This window comes from Coturnix japonica, chromosome 1 (genome assembly GCF_001577835.2).
Source record: "Coturnix japonica isolate 7356 chromosome 1, Coturnix japonica 2.1, whole genome shotgun sequence".
Classification (NCBI taxonomy): domain Eukaryota; kingdom Metazoa; phylum Chordata; class Aves; order Galliformes; family Phasianidae; genus Coturnix; species Coturnix japonica.
In genome coordinates, this window is record NC_029516.1 from 113,331,002 (window position 1) to 113,355,885 (window position 24,884).

Consider the following 24,884-nt stretch of genomic DNA (forward strand, 5'->3'; position numbering starts at 1 on the left):
GGAAATAATGTGGATTCTTTTCAGCAACTGTGGTAACTTGGCTCTTTGTTTCTACTCAAGTCAGATACTTTGGAATAGAAAATCCACAAAGCTGTAGTTAACATACACAGAAAAGAAAGTTAGCTCATTTTTGTAGTTTATAAAAATCACGTTAGCAAGGCAGAAGTAGAGTTGGGTTTTGTTAGGTAGTAGTATTTATGTTTCTCAGGAATGATGCCATTGTCTAGAGACCTTCATAGCATTAAAGTAATTGGGAACAAGGTCCGAACTTGAATATGAAGATATTCAAAAATCCAAAATGTATTTCAGTGGAAAGGTAGAGTCTTAAAATATCTTTCATGCTACTCCTGCCCCATGTTCTTTTGCTCCTGCAGAGTTGCATGAAACTGTACAGCAATGAGATTCAAACTACCCCCATAGAACACTTCTCAGGCTACTGCTTGCCAATGAATATGATAGAAATATTCAATCTAGAAATCAAAACTACAGAAAATATAAAACAAGGTTAAGAAATCTTGTTTTTAAAAGAACGTTGACAGTTTTCTTTTTCCAGGTTTTGCCTTTAGAGATAGACTAGTTCAGATTTAGTCTAATACAAATAATTTTATAGTGATTTATGTAGGAAAATACTCAAATAATTCGAGTAAAATGTTTAGAGTTGTTATAGTCAGTAGTAAATATTTCAGCAAAAACAAGTGAGCATGACTTATTTGAAACACTTTTGACAATCCCTTAACTCTTAAATGTGGTACTATATGGTTATCTTTACTCTGGACTGATGGGTAAACTTCAATTGCACAATGAATAGCAATTAAGAAAATGGATTCTTCTGTCTGAGACATAGGCGAGAAGGGCAGTCTTATAAATACTAAAAAATATTTACAAGTGTAAAAATATTGTGCAGCCTTGCCTCTTCTTTGTACTGAATGTTGTATGTAACCGTTTTCAGACTACCTATCTCAAGACTAAGTTGTCAGTTGTGTTGCTAATACAAAAAAATTGTGGATGAATGCATTTTAATTTCTTTGACTGAAATAATTTTGGCATACAAAAAAAAAAAAAAAAAAGTGTATATATATGTATGTGTATGTGTATATATACAACAACTTTAATTTTGGCCTAAACTGTAGGTGACTGTATTTGCCAAGGAATTACTGAAATTCCGTAAATGTCAGTAAGGTTCGTACCAAGAAAAATGACAAAGAAAGATAGAGTACAATGAAATATAGTTCTAAAGAAGCAAACTTTTGTTCTTCTGGAATTTATACATAAGTTTTCTTTTCTAATTTCAAAAGAATAGTGTGCCTAAGATAACAATCCTGCTCTTGATACAAGCCTGTGTTTCAGTAATACTATAACTTCCATATACATATATTTTCTATTATAGCCCCAAAATTATGTGGTCCTGGAGGGACTCCAACCCAACAGCAACTACAATGTAGAACTGCAGGCAGTAACACGCTGGGGTCAGATACGCCTTAAAAGTGCTAAGGTTTCTCTTCATTTTAGCACGACACAGGACAACAGGAATAATAGTGAGTAATTGCGTTCAGACATCTGAAATCTTTATCTCTTCTTTGATTGGAATTTGAATGTTTTAAGTAATGGTTTCTTAAATTATTTTCTTTAAGCTGGTTGTTTGATTGCAGAGTCATCTTGTCTTGATGAAATTGAGTAGCCTTTTAATGTTACATTTCCTATTTAAAACTTGATAACAATTTTTTCCTATTTCTTTTACTTAGTTTCTACTCACCTTAAAGAAAAGCAACGAAAATGAAAGCATTTGCATCACTGTGATGTTAAGACTTTAAAAATGCAGTGCATCTATAAATTCTTGCAGTATTTCTTTCTGGCTGCTGTAAATCCATTTCTGTGTCTTTCTCTTAACTGGACAGTTTTGACTTGAAGCGCTTTTCATAATCCTGACTACTTTGACTGGCTTGTGAATTCAGGTTCTTGGACCATACAAATATGTACCTTGTAGGAAGTGAGATAAAACACTGACTCTGCTATTTGAGAATCTGAATTGTCTCATGCCTGATAAGTGAACTGGTAATAAATTATTGCACACACAGGGCAAAAATTCAAATTAAAATCTTGAGATCCTTAGAGGTCAGATTATTTCTTTTTGAGATATTTAAAACTTCAGATACTAAAGAAATGCTTGGCTCAACTTTGTTCTAGTAGATGGAAAAGAATCCCAGGTGCCATTATGCATTATTATGGCATGCATCCAAAGTAGCATTAAGCTAGCTATTGAATTTCTTTCTCTCATTTTATTATGACAATATAATTTAAGATTGTGTCTAAATATGAGAGCAAACTGAGTCTTAGTTAAATGTTTTTATAATTGCAATACAATACTGAGTTACTGTCTTAGCTGCTGATACATTGTGATTAGTCAATAAATCGATAAAGCAAAATTCTGACAAGAAGATGCTAGAGATATCATTTCTAATATTCTTTCCTGATTATTTCATTTTCCATCCATTTACGTTTTGATTTTAAAGTACAAACAAAGTTTATTTGGCACCATTTTCTTAACATTGCATTCACCCTAAATAGCCTCATCTAACTAACTGATGGCTATTTTTACTGGACCCTTCTACATGTATATTCTGTTTGGATAGGAAGAAAATACTTTAAATTAATTACTGCCTATGGCAGACCTCCACATCTACAGTTGCTTCCTGTTTTGATGTACCAAGAACATAAAACAGACTTAAAGATCCATTTCCTTCCTCTCTCTCTCCATATTAGGCTCATTTTTACTACCTTGTTGGGCCATTTTAGAAATAGCAAAGGGCCAAATGCTGGTATCTTGAATGTACTGCCTTTTCTTGAAGTCATAACAGAAAATGAGCTTGAATCTTCACAGAGGCAAGCTTACATATGTTAAATCCTTGCTGAAGCGCTATATAAGTGAATATAGAAATTCTGCATTTCCGCTGGCTCACCTTGATTGTACCTACTTTTTCTGTCATTGCCCCCAAAAATGACCTAGTTTTCAGGAACATGCATGATATCAAACTACTGTTATTTTGCCAGATTAAATTACAGCTCCAAGAAAGAACATGTATCTGAGTCTACTTTATGTAGAAATAATGTCCCAGGAGTAGGCTGGGTAACCTAAATTTCATGTGAATCTGAGGCAGAGCTTTATTCTGGAAGCTATTAAATTTCTTTCCCTCATTTTACTATGAGAATAGCCTTCTAAATTTTCCCCTCTTGGAAGCAAGACTAATTAATCAACTGATGTTCATCAGGCTTTATTATTAGACCTGATGTTAGGTTATAGTCTTACAAAACAATATTAAACAAAGACTTCTGCATAATGCAGTACCTTTAAACTGGAGCTGGCATAACTGAGCTTGGGTTTTGCCTGTGCAGATGTCATTCCTTACTTTTTCTTTACTGTAAGAAACTGTTTCACTGATTGTGCAGCATCAACTCTCTATGGTATTGCTGATATGTCAATAGTGGGTTTGTGCTGAGAAAGAAGGACTTTCATTTCAATTCTTTCTCTCCAGAACACTGTTTTTATTTTTCTGAATCTGATGCAGATCACCTGTAACTTACCACACTGTAGTCCTCCAAGTCCTCTACCAAGAGGCATTTATCTACCAGTAATGACTGGTGGTTTCATTGTTTTCTGTCCACACCAGTGTTGCCTCTTCATCAGGGTTTAAAGTCCTTTGAATAACTTGGATAATCCACCCTCTCCTTGCCACCTTTACTTAAGTCTATCAGTAGTTTCTATGAAAGTTTATGATTTACATAATTTTTTGTTCTTTATTTCGCTTTACTATACTGACCTTTTCAACTAAAAGTTTAAATGGCTGTTGTATTGTTTTTTAAACCAAATTAATAGTACATTCTGAGTATTTTTGATTGCAAATGTACCTCAAGTGCATGAATGTTGTATTCAAAGTGTGACCATCCATTTAGCTCATGAGCAGTATTTTCTTTTTAACTGCAAATCTCTGCCTGTGAGAACTTGAAAACACATATTTGTTTTACAAAAGAGTATTTCAATAATAAGCATACAGAGAAATCAGAACATACTTTCTGTTAAAGCCATGGAGGAAAGAACTGGAGATTATTTGAGCTCAAACTGGTGATACCACACATTTTAATCAACAGAGCATTCTACTGAGAAGTGTGTTTGGACCTATTCTGAAAATGGCTAAATCATGGCTTATATGGAAAAGCAAATACAGTGTACTGCTGAAGGAGTTGCAAATAGATTTGAACTAATCTTCTGACTGTCACTGAAGTTAGCTATTTAGAAGCACTTCTGCTTGAGGTATTTTTGATAATACTCAGAAGCAGATGGAGAAAGATGAAAAAATAATTGCCTGAAATATTATCTAGGACAGGACATTCATGCCCCCTCATCATTTGGGGAATTTTTTGGCCTTTGGGAAGTAGTTCCAGAAGCACTATTCCAATTTTGCTGGAGTCCCACTGTCATTTGCTCAACTCGCTGTAGAATTAAGGTCTTTTTTTAGGTGGCTGTTCATGTTGTCAGAACAGAATCAGTCTATAACCCACTGAAGCAATTTAGTCCTGAAGACTTCTGTGAGCTTTGACCCCGGCCCTCTGGCGTTATCTTTCCTCAGTCTCAAAAATATCTTGCCTCACTCTATTCATGTGCCTCACTTCTGGGAAATGCAGCAAGATTCTCTCTCTCTGTCTTGATCAGTGTATGTAGTATATAGTTTAAGTCAGTGTTCTTGTTCTGGAATTGGTGAGAAAACAGCAAAATACAAATTTAGTTAAATTAAATTACTTTATGTTGAGATATACCTAAGAAGTTCATGTTTGTACTTTTCTCTATCACTTTGTGGTTTCCAGTCAGACACCATAAACACTATGATCACGTTGTAAAAGAGCAAATATGAATATGGTAGATTTACTTAAATGTGAAAGAAGTAAAAATGTATCAGATTAAGCAAAAGATTGAAAAAGTAAAATTTTTCCAAAAAGCAATTCCAAATTTTAGCTGAAGTTACATGTAGGGTACCATATTCAAGTTCACATTGCTTATGGTGATTGTTGAAACTTGAGTCTTTCTCTCTTTCTGTCAAGTATACAGCTAATAATTTGCCACTTCCTAATAACTGGTATCTTCATTTTTCACTTAGTTGTAATATTGAATTAAATACATGAGTGTTTTTTTTGTTAAGCTGACTCATATACCTTGACAGTGTGCAATGAAATGTATTTTGAATCCACACTACTGCCTCTTAAACTGAAAATATTTAGGAATCCGCAATTGTTCTAAATACTGACACCACTAAATGTTCGTAAACTATTACCAGATGAAGAGCTTGATGAAGGACATTGCATTACCATTGCTTTATGGAAGCTAGGCACACATATCAAGGGATTTGCTCAAAGTTCATTCTGCTCGTACAATATTTTCCTAAGCATTCACTATTCACTGTTGGAGACAGGAAAGCAGGCAAAAAAGATGTTTAATCTGACCACAGTATTCTCATATACTGTACCAAAAAACTGTATTTACTTTGATGTAATAACCACATGAAGCCACTGTGGGTTACACTCAATCCTGTGCTTAGGTTTTTGGCTATATTAAAATACTTTGCAAATATGAAGATGATGAATGATTATATAGAAATACAGCTAGATACCATGCTTGTTGAAAAAGTCAGAATGTTAACTTCTCTTATTCCTGGGAATGTAAATACACTCCCTTTACTAATGATTCTTTTGAAAATTTAGAGAGCATTTTCATATTTAGCATTCGTGTGTCTTTTTTCTGTCTCTAAAATATATTTATTCAAGTTGAAACAAATTATGTTTTTCGGCCATATGGACCATTTGTTTTTTATAGTTACAATAATTTCATGTAGGTAAGATATTCAAATAAAGTAGGTTTGTTATTTTTTCTGAATTTGAACATTGATTTGAATTTGGTCATTAAGCAGCACTGTATTAAATAAATAATTTCTTTATTTTTCTGTGTACTGCAGATGAACAGACATCTGTTGAGAAACCTCCAAAAGGAGTGGTAGATCCTTACCCAACCTTTCAAAGAAGAAAACCCACTCGTTTTCTTAAAATTGGAACTCCTTTCTATCAGGACAATCAACTTCAGGTTAAAATCTACTGGAAGAAGTCAGGTTTGTCAAATTTTTTGCTTCACTGTTTTTCTAAGGAGGAACTCTCCTAACCTGTCTCAGAGTTGCAGAATGTTGTTTTAAGATACTAAGCCTCATTCAATTGTTTGAAGTCAAGTACAACATCCATCCCTCTATCCCTTCACCTTCACATCAGAGTGAAACATTGCCTCTTGTTTTGTCTGGCAGAAAGAAATTATGTGTCAGCTACCCAAAAATTGTTGTCAGTCGTGTTGGAGTACTTAATCTTGTCAGAGCTGAGATGATTTTTGATTCAGAAGATATTGCTTCTTGTAAATGTTAAGTAAATAATAAGTATTTGTCCTTAGGTCACATAACTTTTATGACTAGGCATGTAGTCTTTCTGGAATGTGGTCAAGGGATCTCAAGTGCACAGTGTTCCCGTGTGATGCTCCTTTGGATGCCACTGCAGCATCACTTCTTAGACTTTTACGTGGAGAAATGAGTCAGAAAATTAGTCTGTTTGGAAATCATGTAGTAATGTCACAAAAAACTACAGTCTGAACGACAAAATTTAGAGCTGCAGTGGTTATGTGAGGTCCATAATAGGCTTGATGCCAAGCTTTATCAGTCACTTTGAGTTAAAACAGGAAAAAGTTTGCCACAACCACAGCAAAAAACTGTACACTGGTTGTCTGCTAAGCTACATGCATTTCTTTTCTTTTTCTTTCCTTTTTTTTTTTTCAGAAAACCTACTAATGATTTGTCTAAGTCTTTGAGACTGAAGGAAAATACTGTACATTTTATGTATCTAATCAGATTTAGAAATGGAAAAAAAAAAAAGCGGGATTTTCCTTTCTTTCCCTCTAGAAGCATATAGATTTTTCTATATTGTTCTAGCGTAGCCATAGCAGTGTTGTATGCTGTTATTTGAAAATACACCTTCAATATTAGTGTTTTAACTTGAAGCATTTACATATAAAGCAGTAGCACATGCATCCTGACTATATACACACTTTATATGCCTGTCCTTTTCTAGAGTATATTTCCATTTTATAGATTTTCCCATTATAATTTAAATTTTGCTTAACTTTCTGGAAAGCCAAGATAATTTAAAGTTTGAATAAAAATGGAGGCATTTCTAATTTTGAATAATAAGTTTATATAATAATATGCTTTCAGTTATCCAAAATTAGATTCGTGTATATGGAACTTTATATCGATAGCCTCAAACTTTATCCTTCTGAAAGCAGGTTGTCAACAAGTGGTTTCATCTGCTTTTATAGTCAGAAAAGCAGATGACTTTTGAAGTAATTGATCCCATACAGCAGCTAAATCATCCTATGCAGTTGCCTGTGTTCCTTACTGAGTACTAAGGGGACCTAGATGATCAGTTCAGATCAACTAATGTATAGAAAACCTAGAGATGCCTCATATCGCTCTGGGAACATGTTCAATATGTAACAGTCTGAGCTGAAAGCTCTGAAAAAGTGTCTCAAGACACTCAAGATGAGAAAGCTATGAGAAAGTGTCTCAAGATTCAAAGTAGGTTTCTTGAACTACTACTTCTTTAATTGTAATGGTAAATTGGCTATCAAGCTTATAAGTAGACATTGCAATGTAAATGTTTAAATGTTGACATCAAAATCTGGAACTGTTTCCCGCTATGTCACATACCTGAAAGTTATATTTGTATTAAAGACTATGAATGTATATAAAAAGAAAAGAGTTTATCAGCATTCGTACAATACAAAGTCTGAAATTAATTCCTCTTGTTTTATTATGTTGGCCCATGATGTTAGCAGCAGATGGTGGTGGTGGGGCAGTAGAGACGGATCTTTTCAGACAGTATTCCATTACATGTTGCTGTTATGTAATAGGTGGTAGCAGAATGGCAGTCTGACAAACTGGTATCTGACATGAAAGTGTGGATGAAACAAAGGCGTGGAAATAAATCCCTCCATGAAGAAAAAATGGCAGCTATTGACATTTATTGACACTTGCTGAATATTTGTGGAAAGCAAACAGTAGATGTGAGCACAGTGAGGCAGCGGGTGGTTCATTTCAGCAGTGGCAGCAGCAACATGAACAACAATGTTCTGGAAGTCCATGAAGATTTTTATAAGTGCTACATGACATTTAGACAGAGTCCATGAGTTGGGCATCCATCATGCAGTACACTCTTGCTTTTACTTGAATTGTGAGGAATGTTCTAGCTGAGTTGTTGAATTGCTTACTGTACAGATTCTTGTCTGACTCTCTGCCTGTACATCCAGTAATACCTGTGGACAGTCAGACGTCCAGTGATAGCGAATGTGTGTAAGAGGGGCAGAATATGGAAGTTTGTCATTTTTTTTTCTTTTCTTTTCTTTTTCAACAAAAATTTGTGTGACAGCATATTCATTAACTCAGCAGGAGCCATTGCCTCATGTGAAACTGAAATACAAGCAATTACTTTCTTCTTAGAAGACACCAACTTCTATGAGCTCTGACAGGGATTTGGAATTGAAGTAGTCCACGGTTGAGATACTGAATGAAAATTTACTAGTGAGGATGGGCTGCAGAGCAAGTTTTTTTCATTGTGCTTGTGAGCACAGCAGAAGGAGCATATTTGTTGCGTGTTGGCCTTATAAAAGACAGCAGTCACAAGAACCAACGGAGTTTGGAACTCTACTCACACTTCTTTGTCCTTTATGAACTTCACTGTGTCTAGTTGTGCTTATGGATTTGTAGGAGGTATGTGATTGCAGCAGCTGTAATAGGAAATACTGAGACTTTACCTCAGTCTACTGTTTGACCTGACTTCTAGGTTGTTTTCATTGTCGATAGGCAACCAAAGTTCAAATCCTTCCTGACATGTAACTGACCTCTGTATCTTGCATGATGGATGAAAACAAGCAGGAGTCCCTATTGATTGCTTTAATGTTATCATTATTTTGTACATTACTAAAAAAGTGATCAGGCAGTGGAACAGGTGCCTCAGAGCAGAGGTCGCAGTACCAAGCTGCTAGAGTTGAAGAAGCAGTTGTCAGACATAGGTTTTGAATTTTGAATAGTACTGTGTGCATCCAGTAGTTGGACTTTGTGGATTCCTTCCAACTCAGATTATCCTATTCAATTTACTACTGAAAGCCATGATTTTTTAAATTTTTTTTAAAGCAGAAATACAGTTTTTTACAGTCCTAAAATACGATGTGTGACTTTAAAACAAGTAGCTATTATGAAAATATCACTAAACTCTGGGAAGTATGTATCTTGATAATGTTGAGAGTTCCCGTGACATAAGAAATAATTCAAGAAATACAAATATGAAGCTTGAATGTGTTGGACATTTGTAAATTAAATAAAATTTCAATTGTTTGTTGCAATCTTTGCTTTGTCTGGTTGCTTATAAAGGTTTTCAGTACTTTCTGCATTAGATTTAATGGTCCTAAACAGAGATGATTTCAGTGATGATGATACATATATGTTGTTTAGATCTTAGTGCTTTTCAAGATGAATACGTGTGATAAAGTGTCTTATAGCTATATGGAAAGCTTTAAAATTTACTAAAACAAGTGTTTCACTTTGCAAGAGTAATATTACCCATTTTCTGCAGGAATAGCTGCTAGAATCATTAGACTTCATAATTATTATTTTTTTAATTTTGTCCAAAACCAAGACAGCTACATAAAGAGTTTCATACAGTTTCCTACACCACAAATTACAGGAACAGTGATAAGGAAAGATCTGTATGGATATCTGGTGGTCTCATAGCACTTAAGAAACACAAACATGTTTCTAAGGTTAGATTTTTTTTTCATTTTATTTTTTTTTTTAATTTTCATTGTTTCATTTTCTACCTTGGAAATCATTTTGTATTTTAATTTGAACAATTTTATTCTGTCTAAAAAAGACAGAATGGAATCATAGAATAATTCGGGCTGGTAGGAATCTCTAGAGGTTGTCTCATCCACCGATCTGCTCAAAACAGAAATAACTTAGAAGGTAAATTAGGTTGTTCAGACTGATCTGTAATATCCTGTAACAGATGTTGTTATTGTTGCCAAAATTTGTCCTTTATGACAATTGCTACTGAGGCCATCTAACAGTGCAGAGCTCCTTAGGATTTTCAGCAGGCATGGTGATGTTTCTTGACACTCAAACATAGTTGTACCATTACTATGAAGATATAATCCTTGGTGTCATTTGCAGAAGTCAGTGAAAGTAAACTTTTTTTTTTTTTTTTTTTTTTTAAATATCCCTCTAAATAGAATTAACTTGACTGTACAAGAAATGAAATGGAGGGGTTGTTGCAAACTATTACTAAGCTGGCTTTATATTATGCATTAAAGGAGCAACTGCTTATACCTTGAACTGAATAATGTGCTAAAGGTGGGGTGGAAGATCCTATTTCCATATTTATGTATCATAATGTACCACAATTTGCTACCTTGGAAAGATTTATATAGGCCAGTTCCTCAAGTGTCATTTCATAAGTCCTTTTAGCTTCAGTAAGCATGAGTCATGAATGGAATGTAGGATCTGAACTTTACATTAAAAGAAATGCCTTTATGCAATAGTCTTTCAGTCTGAATGCTTTGGTATGATGGCAATAATAACTTTACTTCAGGAGGTATCCTAACAAGAATAACGGCACACTTCAGGCGGTACAAGGTGCTTAGCAAATGCACATAACTTTACTAGACAGTCATCACAAAAGTGTATTGTAATTATAGGATACAATGTTTTCTTTCTGAAAGAAGAAAATGTCTTTCATTTGCAGCCTCTGACTTAGGCCTGGGATTAGAGAAACACAGTACATTCCTTGAACAGCATGAATTCTGCTTTTATAAATGAAAAGGGGAACTTTCTTGTGGCCAGATTTTTTGGCCATCTTGACTATGTGAAATTAAAAATTATGTGCTATTTATGTAAAGTAGTGGAACCAAGTTAAAGAACTCCCTTTTAACTCCTTGGTGCTGGAGTCACAGAGTATCACCCATTACGATGTTCTGGTGCACTTCGAAAACCTTGCGTAAAAGGACTAGCTACTTAATAATTAAGATCTTTGGTATCTTGGGAAGCAGTCAAGACTGAAATTATGAAAACAAAAATGATCTTATGTTTCCTATGTTTCATAATGGTTTGGCAACCAGAGAACTGAGGTTTTGGACCTCAGCTGAGCTGTCTTCAGGTTATTGCATGGTTACGTATTTTTAGTATATGAAAATAAGAAATATCTCATAGACTAAAGGAGAAAAAAACTTTCATTCTTTATGAATCCAGTGCTTCAGTCCTCATCATTTGCTGCTGTAATTCTCACACATGGAAATACTGGAATGCAATTTATTATGATGGTTCCTGTCCAAAGCAACATATTACAATAGTATTTTCTAACACATTGCATGGTTTTCACTACTGTTTTCTTAGCACTTGTTCATAGAGAATAATTCAACTGTCCCTGCTCAGGTAAAGATTTAATTTAGTTCACTTGTCTTTGAATAGAGTCTATGGGCATATATGTCTTTGTGTTAAATTAAACATTTGAAGTACTTCTAGATATTTAAAATCAATATATATACCCCTTGGTTTTGCTTAAAAAGACAAATATTTAAAATGCATTAAAACTTGGCTTCAGGCTTCTTTCTTTGTATTTCTGGTAAATGCTAAAGCAGAGAAGAAAAGAAAGAACACTTAAAACAGGGAGAGGCAAAGAATCCTCCATTGTCTGGTAAATCAACCCAACAAGAATAATGAATTAAATTACAGGGAAGAATAAAATGCAAGGCAAGGCAAAGCAAATAGAAAGCTGACAGAAATGCTTTTAAAACCATATCTTAGGAAAACAAAATTAACTTTCACTTAGTTCAGGAAGATAAATGAAGTGACTGTGTGTGCTGACTCTTTGCTTGCAATAAGGTATTTCATACGGCAGTTTTAAAGTAATATAAAGGTTTCTCCATGTTATCCTGTGGTCCCTTCTTGCACAGCTAGTGCCACTGAAGTTAATTAAATCCTTCATTGCCAGTTGTTATTGGAAAAGATTCAGCAGTAGTTTCTTAACGGTAAGTAAGTAATTAGTTTAATACTGTTATACTGGAAGACCTGTGTTTAAACAGCTCACCATTATCTAATCATGTATATAAGCTGGAATTTATTTGTACTCGAAAGTATCACTGTGCTTCAAATGGTTCTGCCAAAAAGATCTTGCTGTTAGTTATAGCAATGTATACACTAATGTATTTCATCTTTCCTTGTAAAACTACTGGCTCAGCAGAGATTGACTGGGGAGTATACATAATGTTCAGTTGTATTTAGTAAAGTTGTCCCTGGGCACAGGAATCTTTGACTGGATCAACCGTTCAGCAGTTCACCAGGAGACAGTGCATAATTTTACTTTTCTATGTGTGCTACAGCTGACTCAGATGCCTGTATCCTGTGGGCTTCCTCAGCCGCCTTCCTAGTGAAGTATGTAATGCTATCAGTTGTAACTCTAGTGGGATGTTATTCCACAAAAGAGTATCCTGTCAGAAATATTCTCCGTGTGATTCCTACTCATCCCTAACTTTGTCTTGCATAGGCCTAATCTAATTCTAGGAATAAAATTTTTGTTATTCTAATGCTGGTTTTTATCTTTCTGCTTTCTTCTGCTAGAAGAGGATTAACAGGCTAAAAATAGAGGTTTGCATTTGGTGTATGTCCAGATTTGAGCTAGTGGTACATCAACAAATAATACAAATAGTAGAGCAGATAATGCACGACTCTTCAAATAGTAAGCAATGTATTAGACAAATGGTAAAGTTTTAAAGTTACATTTACAATAATGGCAACCTCAGGGCTATCTCCCCTGCAATGTTTGAATGTCACACTTTACCCCCTTGCTTCATGTTTCCACAGACACAACAAAAAACCACTAATGATTGCCTTTCACTAGCTTCCAAACCACCATATACCTCTCAGGGTGTGTGGTGTGGTTAAAGCTCTTGGTGTGGGAGACTTTGGGGAAAGTTTTTCCAGTGATTAGTCCCAAGGAATGTAATTGGAATTAGTTCAAAGTTTGACAGGAAATCAAATAACAGAAGCCAAATTAGAATTACCTATTGTGGTAACAGAGCAAAGGCAGCGCAGAGCATGGAAGGGTGATTTTGCTTAGCTGATACCTATTGAAGTCTGCTTCAAGGCAGAGATTGCCTGTACCATACTACATTAAACTAGTTCTAACATTTTGTCTGGTTAACTCATATGGTATAACAAATTAATATTCACATAGTGTTCACAAGCCCTCAGTATGACCTGACTCAAACTCTAAAATTCCTTTAGTAATTGTGAAAATGTAAGTCCCCCTTTTATTCTTAACCTTAGTAACTGAACACAAGTTTGATTTCTTTTGAACTTATATTAAAAGATCAAATAGAAATATAATTACAACCCAAAGATGAATAGACTTACAGTCAGACTTCAGACACATTCAGTATCAAGTTGGGATTAGACTTTACTCACTTCAAGGCTTTGAAAAAATTAACTGTCCAGCTAATAAACTAATTCGTAGATGACTTTTAACTTTTCAGGAGAAAATATGTTTTCCAAAATGGTATCCCCAGCCTGTTTATAAATCTTTATTATGTCTTTAGACAATCATACCGGGAGCAATCCTTCCACTCCTATTGTGAGTAAAAATTTCCTGGGATATGGAGCTTATCAAGATACCTTTTATCAACTGTGGATTAATAACTGCCTGTAAGTGCTTTCTCAGCACACCTAAGTTTTTGGTGTGGCCAGTTTAGGAACTTTGAAAGCATTTTGCATGCATTGTACATGCAAACAACCACTTGTCCATTTTTTTCTTAGCATAATATATGAGAAAGCTGAAACAAGTGCATGTCTGCATCTCCTCCCACAGAGGCTTTACATTTAAGGTGGATGTGTGCCTGGCCTCTGGAGCTGGGAAAAACTCCCAGATTCCCTACCCTCTGTATAGCCTCTTCACCGACATTAAGATCTGGGTTTGTCCGAGTTAAACAGAAGGCTTTTCAGTAGGTGTAGAATGATAGCAAGCCTTGGACTTGCTCATAACATTTTCATTAAATTCTTATTTTGAATTATTAGAATACCTGGCTATGAAAGAGCAATGCAGGAAGCTTTTATTCAGGCTATGAGCAGCTATTGTGAGACTTGGAGTTTACATGAGGCAAATTTCCTTGTAATAGAAAAAGAAAACCAGAATGAGATGTTGTTGAACTCACTTTATGTAGAGTGTTGTGTGTGGGAAAGTCAGTGGGAGTAGAAGTAATCCAGAATAAAGATGATCCCAGAATTAAATCTTTCAATACATTCTTAAACCTTGAACCTTTAAATCTTAAACCTAAATATGGACACAAATACTGTCTCAAGCCCACCTTTGAATTACACACTAATTTTTAATATAGTTTTTGGAAAGGATAATTGATGTATTATGCAAAGAATGTGTTCTATAGAAAGAAAGTTTGTTTTAAATGGCATAATGTAAGAAACAAAATCTTCGCTATTTAAATGATACTGCTTATATTCTATATAAGAGCAGGAAACCGTACATTTTGCCTTGTTAATAACTGTTTATTGAATGAAGTTTAAATGTCAACTGAGGATTTTAGTGTTTATTTTAATCATAATGCTTAAATAGGTGATCACTAAAAACTCTTTTTCTCAGAGTTGACATGAATATCATGAATTTCCTAGACAAATATTTGACATTTTGGATTTTATTTATTTATTTATTTTTTACTACTGGGTGATTCACTGCACAGGCAGCTAAAGGAGCCAGAGCTGTTTTCATTTTAGCCTTTTAGGAAATCTTAGCTAAAATGACTGATATAAAACACTTCAGCAGCATAGTTTTTACATGTATTAGCTCATCAATACAGCATTTTGTAGTTACAGGTACATTCTGTTTCCCTAAGATTGTTTGATTGTGCACTTTGCATTTACTTATCTACCATAAGTTAAATAAAACTCTTATCCCTTTATTATTTCTTGCACTGTCATTAGCTTCAGGTTTCAAATGTTAACAAGAAATTCCATTACTCATAGAAGTATAGAATAGCCTGTAAACCAGCACATGAGAAAATAAGTGTTATGATCAAGTAGTGATTAAGATCATGTTTTGCTTCTCTGAAGTAGACTGAAGCATGCTCTCCCAAACTGTTTTTCAGTCATTCTGCTATTATGGTATGACGCTATCACATGTAATAAGTACTGAATGGATAGCTTTATAATAATCTTGTCTTCAAAACTGAAGCAACTTGTGTTAAATAGCACTGCACTGATAATTTACTTTTTTTTTTTACTTTTTTTTTTCTTCTTTTTTCTTCCTATATTTAGGCCTTTCCCATATATTTTTTCTGGACATTTCCAGCAATTGAGTTTTATTAGAATAAATGCTTTTAAAAATTGGTATATATTATAACGTTTTTTTATTTTTTTTTTTCCCCACTGAGAATGATGACCTTATGAATAGAGGAATGAAGATCTGAGAGGGCAAAGACACTTCATAATATTGTATCCCAAATACTGGGTAATAATTCTTAGTGTGGAAATATGGGCAAATTGCACTGCAAAATAAACATTGCCAGAATAGTGGGTTGGATGCAGTGATTTATTGAACTGTTTCCACAGTTGTGAAAGGGTATTATGGGTTACAGGAGCAACTTATTCCTATTTCTTACAAAATTCGTTGACTTGTACACAACTTCAGGTACTTATTAAATTAAAAGATTATTTTTCTTTATGTAAGTCTTAATTTTCACCATTTACCATTTCACTGTTTACCATTTACAGTAGTACAGTTTCATCAATTAAAGTAATTTGTGTCCTGAATGTTTTCCTTAATATTTTATTGTGGTGTCCTGTTTGATAAAGTGTTTATACAGAGCGCCACAAAGCCTTACTATAACTTTACTTTAGAAACGATCATGCAAATTGAAATGTGTTCCATGTTCCCTAAGCAGACTCTGCCCTGTGCTATGATATTAAATATAAAAATAAACTCAATCTGGTTAAACTTTGCTATAGACTGTTTTTATAGCAGAAATACTGCAAGACATACAGTCCAGGAAGGGAATTATTTAATTTCATCCTATTTCCTTCTTCCTTTTGATCTAAGACAATCAAAAATGTGTTCAAGACCATCTTTTAACTATAGTTTATATGGTCATTAATGTCTTGATCCTGTTGGGTACTAAACTTTCTTGCCTGATCCATTAGCTGCTCTTAACTACTGAAGTCAACACAACTGTTCTATGCTTAAGTGCTTTGTTGAATCAGGGCCAGAGTGTAAGATCAACACTCTTCATGGTAAGAGAAGAGAAGCCGTCACAGGCCCCTCATAAGTAATTACTGGAATTCTCTCTAGGAATCATCATCTTCAACAATGTATAATTGGCTTACATATGGGCAGAACAAATTCTTTCAGTAATTTTCTTACTGAATAACTTCTTAGAAATTGCAGTTTCATTATGATATTCTAATTGATGGACAGCAGAAGGTAGCAGCTTTGCATATGGCAAGTTATCTTCCAAACTTTGATAGGCACCTCTTTCTTTTACCATACTTAATTCTAGTGGAGAAATATATCAAATATTGCTTGAAGAATATCAATAGAGAGATAGCTTTGTGGAGATACTCCTTTGGAATCAAAGGTTCTTTTTTTGGGTGGAATGTAAGACGGAGAGAGTCAAAACAAACACCAGCGTGATTTAGAGCATCCCCAGATCAAGACATTTCTAGTCAAGGTTTCTGAGCTTTTTGTTCAACAGAGTTAAAAGTGGAAGAGCTAAGCACATGTGGAATTTTAAGAACATGCTCATGTGATGTCTGAATGTTTTCTTAAGTCTAGGAATTGCATACTACAGAAAATTCAACTTAAAAATCATAGCAGAAATATTTAACATTACCTATTGATTTCTATGGGAGGAGTAGCTGTATGCAACTGTATGAAATACTGTTTTGCTTAGGCATATCATGTCCATTTTAGTGATTTCTATATGTGATTATTTTAAAGTATTTTTAATGGTACAAAAGAAATTGTTTGATGAAGCTGCCTGTTGTAACAGTTCTTTAAGGAATTCTTAGGTGACTGTTCTGTTGACTAAATTCACAAGCTTAGAGTTGCTCAAATGAGTGCTAGCACTTAGTATCTGCTGCAAGTCCCATATTTGCAGTTCTGGGAAAGATGAATTATTGCAGTTTATGCTTAGTATATCAGTCTTCTTCATGTCGGAAGGTATGTTATGTTTTCTAACTATGATAGCAAGAGAGTTATAAAACTCACTGAAGTCTTCTAATTGGAAGTACAGAATCTAGAAATTTCCCAACTATTAAGATTGATTAAATACAAGGATTCTTTATAATGTAATATATGAAATATAAGAGAATTAATTGAAAGAGTTGGGCAGTTTCTTTGCTGTGTGATATTCTTATTCTAGAAGGGATGCTTAGAAGCTTTCTGCTTGAACTGCTAGAAATCAGTTCCAGTAAATGCTGGATATTCTGTAAATATTAACTACTCAAATTATTTTTCAGAAGATACAGCTGTGTGTTACAGTGTATTAACTTAATGCAGAACCATTAACTGTGGTGATAGTGGCTGACATTCACCTAGGCTTTTGCTTGAACAGTTTTCATGCTGCATGTTGTTGAGTTTGTAATGGACAGATGAAAAGAAAAATCTTAATAAAACTACAGTCATAATCTCAATGGAAAGAGAAAGGGAGGATAGGATAATCGTTTGTTTCACTTGTGCACACAAAATCAGTTGCCTAAGAGCTAAACTCTAAAACCATGATCATTATAAGCAGTTTCACGAGACAAATACATATTCTCATCTTTTTTTTTTTTTTTTTTAAGTATTTTATGTGACCTTTTAGATCATTCCATACATCTTGCCTCCTGCTCTATAAAAAATTAACAATAATTTCTAAAGCAGTCTCATTATCTAATATGCGTACTTCAAGCATGCATATGCACTTTGAGTATTTCATGCCTCTAGCTCTACTTAATAAAAAAGTTCAACTTTTCCAAATTTTTTACATTTTAAAAAAAATCTCAAGTAGGAGACTTATTATATTTCTTCTTTTTTTTCTACTCAGAATACTTAAGATGAGAAGTGAAGAAGTTTTAATATTGAAAATATATACATACTATGTGCATGCAAAGATTAAATATTGAAATACAGAAAATGTTGTCTTTCAATACAGACTGTTATCAGAATACAAGATGTGAGCACTATGGAATATAAGGTTAATTTCAACATTTTGTTTAAATAAAAAAAAAATATACAAAATTATGGTTGTTAAAAGCTTTCATCCAACATTTACAGTGCAAGTTGAGAGGTCAAGGAAGAAAGTTTTTTTGTTTTTGTTTTTAGTTATTCCTGATTTTATTGCTTGAATAAAGATGTTGCCAGCTGTTTATGAGTAGGTAACTAAGGGTTTGCTAATGCAAGAGAGGAGAAAGAGGAACAAAGAACTCCAAGAGGGCAGTGTCATCTGAAAAGCTTATGTAAGAAATGAAGGTGGAGCTGTAGTAGAATCCAAACAGATTTCCACTCCGCTAGGAGCTGCAAATACTAGATACTTCAGGCACATTTTTGGAAAGATGCATAGTAAATCTCTGGATGGATGCTAAGTTGCTGTAAGCTCTTGATTCTTGGTGTTTTATAGCTTAATAAAGAACAGAACAACAAGTAGTTTAAAATAATAAGTTCTGATTATCAGAGAATATGCTATTAGTAACAGATTCAATGTGAGCATGTTGCATGGACTGTACATTTTTAACATAGCATGAGTGATATAGCAGCATGTTGCTTTCAGGTCCCAGGAGAGGGGCACAAGCAGGTGATAGGCAATAGAAAAAGACTAACTCAGATGAAACCTGCTTCCAGGTGTACTGTGAATTTGTGTCTTCATCAAAGAAGCATAACAAATGGGAAAACCTAGCAACCAAGAGACAAGTGAAAGCACATCCAATTATTTATTACTTTTCAAATGGAAGGGAATGATCACAAAGCAGCAAGTTGTTTCTTTAGGTATTTCTTTTTGAGAGAGTATTGAGCTCCCAAAGAAATCATGCAAATGATTAGCATACATGTTGTAATGCAAACAGCCACTAAAAAAAAAAGAGTCAATTTCAAGGGTTTGAGCTAGTTTCAGACTTCTCATTTTCTCTTTAATTTATAATCCTTCCCTTCTGCAACCCACTTGCTTGTAGCAGTCTAATGCCAGAACAGCCCTAAGGGCATCGCAGATATTGTTTTCACTCCTGAAACACACAATCAGGCATTTGGTATTAGTGGCCATGTCATACCAAGTTAATTAATAGTAACAAACACGTGATTTTGCATCTGCCATATAAAGACAAAGGAGAACTAAATCCAGAAAAATGACAGGATGTACTGTCAGTATCTGGTGAGATTTTCTTCTTTTGTCTAATTCTTAAGTGCCCTTTTTTTCACTGTCTTTTACAATCAGTCTTGAGAAAAGCAACTGTAAAATACAGTGCCTCTACAATTATTTGTAGGGTTCTCAAAAAAAAAATAAAATGAAGATCTGGAAATTACTTGAAAGATTATAGTATTGATCCTTGTAAGTTTTGTCCTTGATTTAAATGGGAACTAATTTTCTTATTACTCCTGGAGGTCAAGTCTAGAATTGTATTTGGGCGAATACTGAACAGGTGTTATGATAGATTCTGAAAGGGAAATTCTCAGAGGCTTGCAGACATTTTCACATACCTCCAGGCACAGATTTCTGCCAGGTAGCAGTGTTGCAATGCTCTAACAATATAAACAGTGTCAAGCAATTGGTACAAGGTCATTCCCATCACATGCANATAGTCAAAATAAGATGTTGGTTACGCATCCTTATATGGAGACTCTCCAAATCCCTTTCATGCTTTTTGATTTTCACAGCACTGAGATTTTTTTAAACATTCACATCAGTTGATGCTGAAAATGCCAATTCTCTCTTTTTAAAGTTAGCTGTCTTAGCTGATGTATGGCTTAAATTATGAATGTATAATAGTTCATTTCTAATAATGGGCGCTTGTGGACAAGTGAGGAACTACTAGCGCTAGAATGCTTAAACTCTAAATCCAAAAAAGCTAGAAGAAGCTGCATATGTGGAAGTGTAATTATATCTTTTCCTCTTTTTTTGACCCATTTAGGTATCAACATGAATCAATTCCAAGTCCACTCATTACTGGAATCCTGTACACACAATGACACCAAGGGACTTGAGAAAGTAACTGAGCTGACTTATGTAAGTCTTCATTCAAACTTCTGCTTCTCTCTGAGTAGCTTCTAAGCTGCAAGAGGAAGGATGGTTTTACAACAAAACACAGTTTGGTTTATACTGTTTCTTACATAAGATAGAAATGGTTCATCTGAAGTTGTTCTTGTGTTTCTTTTTTTATTTTTAAATCCAAGCTAGGCTAATATTTTTTGTTGGTTGTGGTGGTGCTGTTCGGAAGACTTTAATATATATTTATACAGCAGATAGAACACAGCTTGTTTTATAATAAGAACTAGGTGTCTAGAAAAGTACAAATAGTGAATAGTAATAATGGCAATTATAAACTAGCTTGTTTTTTTTAGGCATAAATGTGGTTTTCACAACTGAGAAGAAAAATAGAATTAGAAAATAAATGCAGTCGTTGGAAACTACTAGATATTAAATCTGGAAGTTGGACACATGTCAGATAAGGAGAAAAACTCCATATAAGTACATGTCAGGACAAGTACATATTGCAGGGGTATTCTTCATACTGAAATAAAACATAATTCATCATTTCTTCTTAACTTGACCTGTACTGTCAGATCAATTCAGTACAGTTAATGTCATATAAAGCTAGAATAAATAAAAAGAAAAAAAATTCTCATGCAAGAGGCTGTTTGCTTCTAAGTTACTACCTCATACAGTCAGCAAGTCAAATGTTAGAGATGGATTAAAAAAATGCTTGTGGTATAACACTATGATCAGTCTTGATATTTCAAGTTATGAACAATGAACTTAGGAGAAAGTTTGTATTTAATAAGTTTATTTCCACTAGAGGTCAGGAAAGATTACTTGTACATCTGGCCAAACGCACTGTGGGATTAGTAAATTTATTTTCCATCGCTTTACACCAGTTTCTACAATCACTTTGTGAAACTCTGTGGGCTCATTCGTATTGCAAGTAATCAGAAGACATCTGTTGCTACAAAGGGTTTGATAATCAATATGATAATTCAAGGCAGATAAAGAACTTAGGTATCTGGTGTTGAGCATTTAGGCTTTTGTCTAGGGTCCATGGATTTTGAAGTTAGACAATTTGCTATTTTCAGAATTCATTTTGAGATGCAGGTGAATATAAAGCCTCATAAAGTCCAGTCAAAACCCCAGTTGACAAGCATCTGTTTTAAGGAGTGAATGAGAAGCAATGGCTACAGAGGATAACCTTGCCTTAATGCACCAGCATCTTTAGCAAATACCAAATTACAGTCATTTATAAAGGACTGGAACGTGTTCTTTTGTTTTGATTTGTTTTCTTACAATAAAAGTAGAACCAACCATTAGATTTGTAAGTAGGAGTCAAAACTGTTAGAGAAGTGGGTAGGAAATTGGGAATTAAGTCCATTCTCAGCCCAATCCGTGTCCCACTGAAAATGCCCTTCCTGTGAAATTTTAGCTAATGTAGTTTGAGATTAACTTCCAAAAAAAGTTGGCGTTAAGCTGACAAATACTGGAGATTAGTGTTTCCAAAGAGAAAGTATAATATAAATGGCCGTCGAAGGCTTGGGACATTAGCCAAGAAAGTGTTATTGTACATTTTCCCAGAAAAATAAAAACCAAAAACACACAACAAAGCAACTTTTTTTTCCTTACAGTTTGATTTGTGCTTAAGCTTTCAGAGTGATTTTCAAACATATTTTGCATGACATTAAGAAGTTAGCATGACACTTTGTATAAAATTTTATTTTACTGTCATTGTCTTTAAAGGGAGAAATTTTCTGTGTTGTTCAGCTGTGGAGTTTACCTTCCTGATAAGAAGACAGAAGTAGTTAACGTACTAAAGAGGAAAATAATTGATTCAGTGTCATACTGGACTTTGAATGCACTTCAAAAAAAAGCTAAACGTAGATGAAGCCACTTACAGCAGCTTATTTTATCTTCCTTACTATTATTTAATTCAATTTGTATTTACATCTTCACATTGCTACCTCATTGTCACCATGTGGGAGACTGTTCTAACTATTGTAAGGTAGATACATTTATATAACATGGTAAATGAGCTGTGTAGAAAGGATGGACCTTTCTGAATGCCATGCTAATGTATTTTACTATTTTACTATTGAAAATAATCATAATGTAAGTAATGTTTTCTTCTTTTTATGAGAAAAGCCATGTTGGAGTGTGTTAATTGTGTCAGGAAAATGTTTCATTGGTGAAAATTTTTCATCATCTGGCAAACTTACCTTTCAGGGTTTTTTTTGTTTGTTTTGCTTTTTTCCCCCCAAGGGATCTGTTTGCATCATGCTCTCTTTTGCTTTTCTTGTTCTAGGAGAACTACATGATTCTGAAGGACCTGTCATTTTCATGCAAATATAAAGTAACTGTTTTACCTGCAAAATCTAAAAGTCGTTTCAAGGCTGAGAGTATTTTCTTTGTCACCCCACCTTGCTCTACATTTAAAGAAAAAACCCATAAGCACATTAATTGTGCTGCTGAAGAAGGTAAGGCACAATCTGCAGAACCTGCCAAATAATTTCAAATTCACTTAAAATTGGGTGAAAAAAAAAAAGTATAAAAGTATTTAAAAGTAATTCTGCAATGGAATATGAAAGATTGAGAACAAGAAAAAAAAAGATGACTGATGCTTACCTGAAAAATCAACTAAAATGCAGAGCAGCATAGATGTTGGTTACCATATTGCTGCTGTGTTACTTAGGTTATAATTGTAGAGGGCTGTTTATAAACATACGATTACATCTGCTATTACACAGTTTTTGTTATGTAAGGAGGAACAGCTTCCCAGTTATATTTGCTATAATGATGATAACTGATTTTCAGTTTTGTCATGTTCCATCTTTTGAATATCCTAATATTTGGCTCCAAAGCTGCTTTTTCAGCTTGATTTAGTTTTGGTTAATGCTTCTCTAACATAGCAAAAAAAGACAGTCATGCTTTTGACAGTGTTGTCACAATCCAGAGTATTGCTTAAAGGTTATTTGAAATCACAGAGTAGTGGAGAAATTATTTGGAAGGTATCCCTGATGTCAGCTAATTCAACCACCTACTCAAAGCAGGTGAGGTCAGCCATAGCTTTGAGTAGCCAAGTCTGGACACTTCTATCTTCAACAAGAGAGTGGCCGTCTCACTCTGAATTCTTACTGCCTCCCACTTACTATGTGGTTCACCTCAGAATCCTGCTGTCAGTGGCTATGATTTCCTGCCCACTTCTCCTGAAGAATTCCAACATTACGGTTTTCTTCCTGGGCAACTGCAGCATAAGTTTCACCTAGCCAAAGTGTACCTATTAACTTGTAGTACAGTTTTATAGCATGAATTTTACTTTTTCCCCGCATAATGGAGCTCTGTGCTATGCTGTGGGTTTTCTTTTCATCTAAAAATCAGCTCAGATATTCTGAAATACAGAGGACTGCCAGGACGGTTGCCAATCAATGAGGCATTTATAATTTTACATGGCATATACTTTCTTGCCTGTCACCTGTGGCTGACAGAATTTGATTTGAAGTTTGAACTTGACCCAGAATGCCGATGGAATATGTCAAAGATAGGTTTTGGCTAACACTGAAAATGCGATGGCAGAAAGTTGACAAGATCTTGGTAACACCAGAAGAAGAGCTCTGTCTGACCTCAATTTTTGAAATTAAATGAATATTATTGACCATTACTTCTCAAAGTTTAGCTTATCTTTTTGCTTTCCAAATTTATAGTGCCAGTTCTACCCAAAGTGTTGGCCAAACCCGAGAATCTATCTGCGTCTTTCATTGTTCAGGAAGGTAACATCACCGGACATTTTTCCTGGAAGATATCTAAGGCAGTCCTTCACCAGCCCATGACAGGGTTTCAAGTCACATGGGCAGAAGTAACCACAGAAAGCCGACAGAACAGCTTGCCCAACAGCATCATTTCACAGTCACAGATACTGCCAGCAGTAAGTTGCTCATCCTTTTCCTTTTATACTGGCTTAATAACTGTGTGTATATGTGGCATATTTTTAATTTTTAGTGGTAATGAAGATGTCGCACATAGCATTCTTCTTGTCTGCAGGCAAGTTGGAGCAGGAGATGCTTTAATTTTGTCCTCCTTAGAAATACAAGGCACAGCTACTCTTGTCGATTGCACATCAAACACTTTAATGTGCACAATTGTCAAATTAGAAACCATTATCTGAGAAATGCCTGAAGGGAGGAAAGGGTCATCTGTGTGGCAATAGATAGTTTTTATTTTCTTTGATGATCAGGCTGTTCAACTTGGGGATTACTGCAGTTTTACTAATTATTTGGTGTCCAAGTCAATAAATGTCATGGATTAAGTACTGGTTTTTTTCCTTTGAGTTTCTCATTTCTATAAGAAAAAAAAAATCACTTTCCCTTCTGTGAATACTTGCTATTGTCCAACGAATAAATAATTTGAAGGAGAACTAAAACTCGCTGTTTGTTGAAAGTATTGGAATGATTAATTTGAATTCTTCCTTCTTTTAGCTTTAAAATGGTATTTGCTATTTCAGTTCCTCCTCTGGCAGAAGCAAGTGAAGAGC

General features: G+C 34.5%; 1 protein-coding gene across 1 annotated transcript in view; it reads left to right on the plus strand.

Annotated features, from left to right (window-relative positions):
- Positions 1-24,884, plus strand: part of ANOS1 (anosmin 1) — a 119,736-nt gene that overhangs the window by 92,084 nt on the left and 2,768 nt on the right. Inside the window, 5 exon segments of the mRNA NM_001323185.1 lie at positions 1,388-1,535; positions 6,000-6,149; positions 20,286-20,380; positions 22,662-22,833; positions 24,058-24,278. Of these exon segments, the coding sequence (NP_001310114.1) occupies positions 1,388-1,535; positions 6,000-6,149; positions 20,286-20,380; positions 22,662-22,833; positions 24,058-24,278 (786 nt within the window).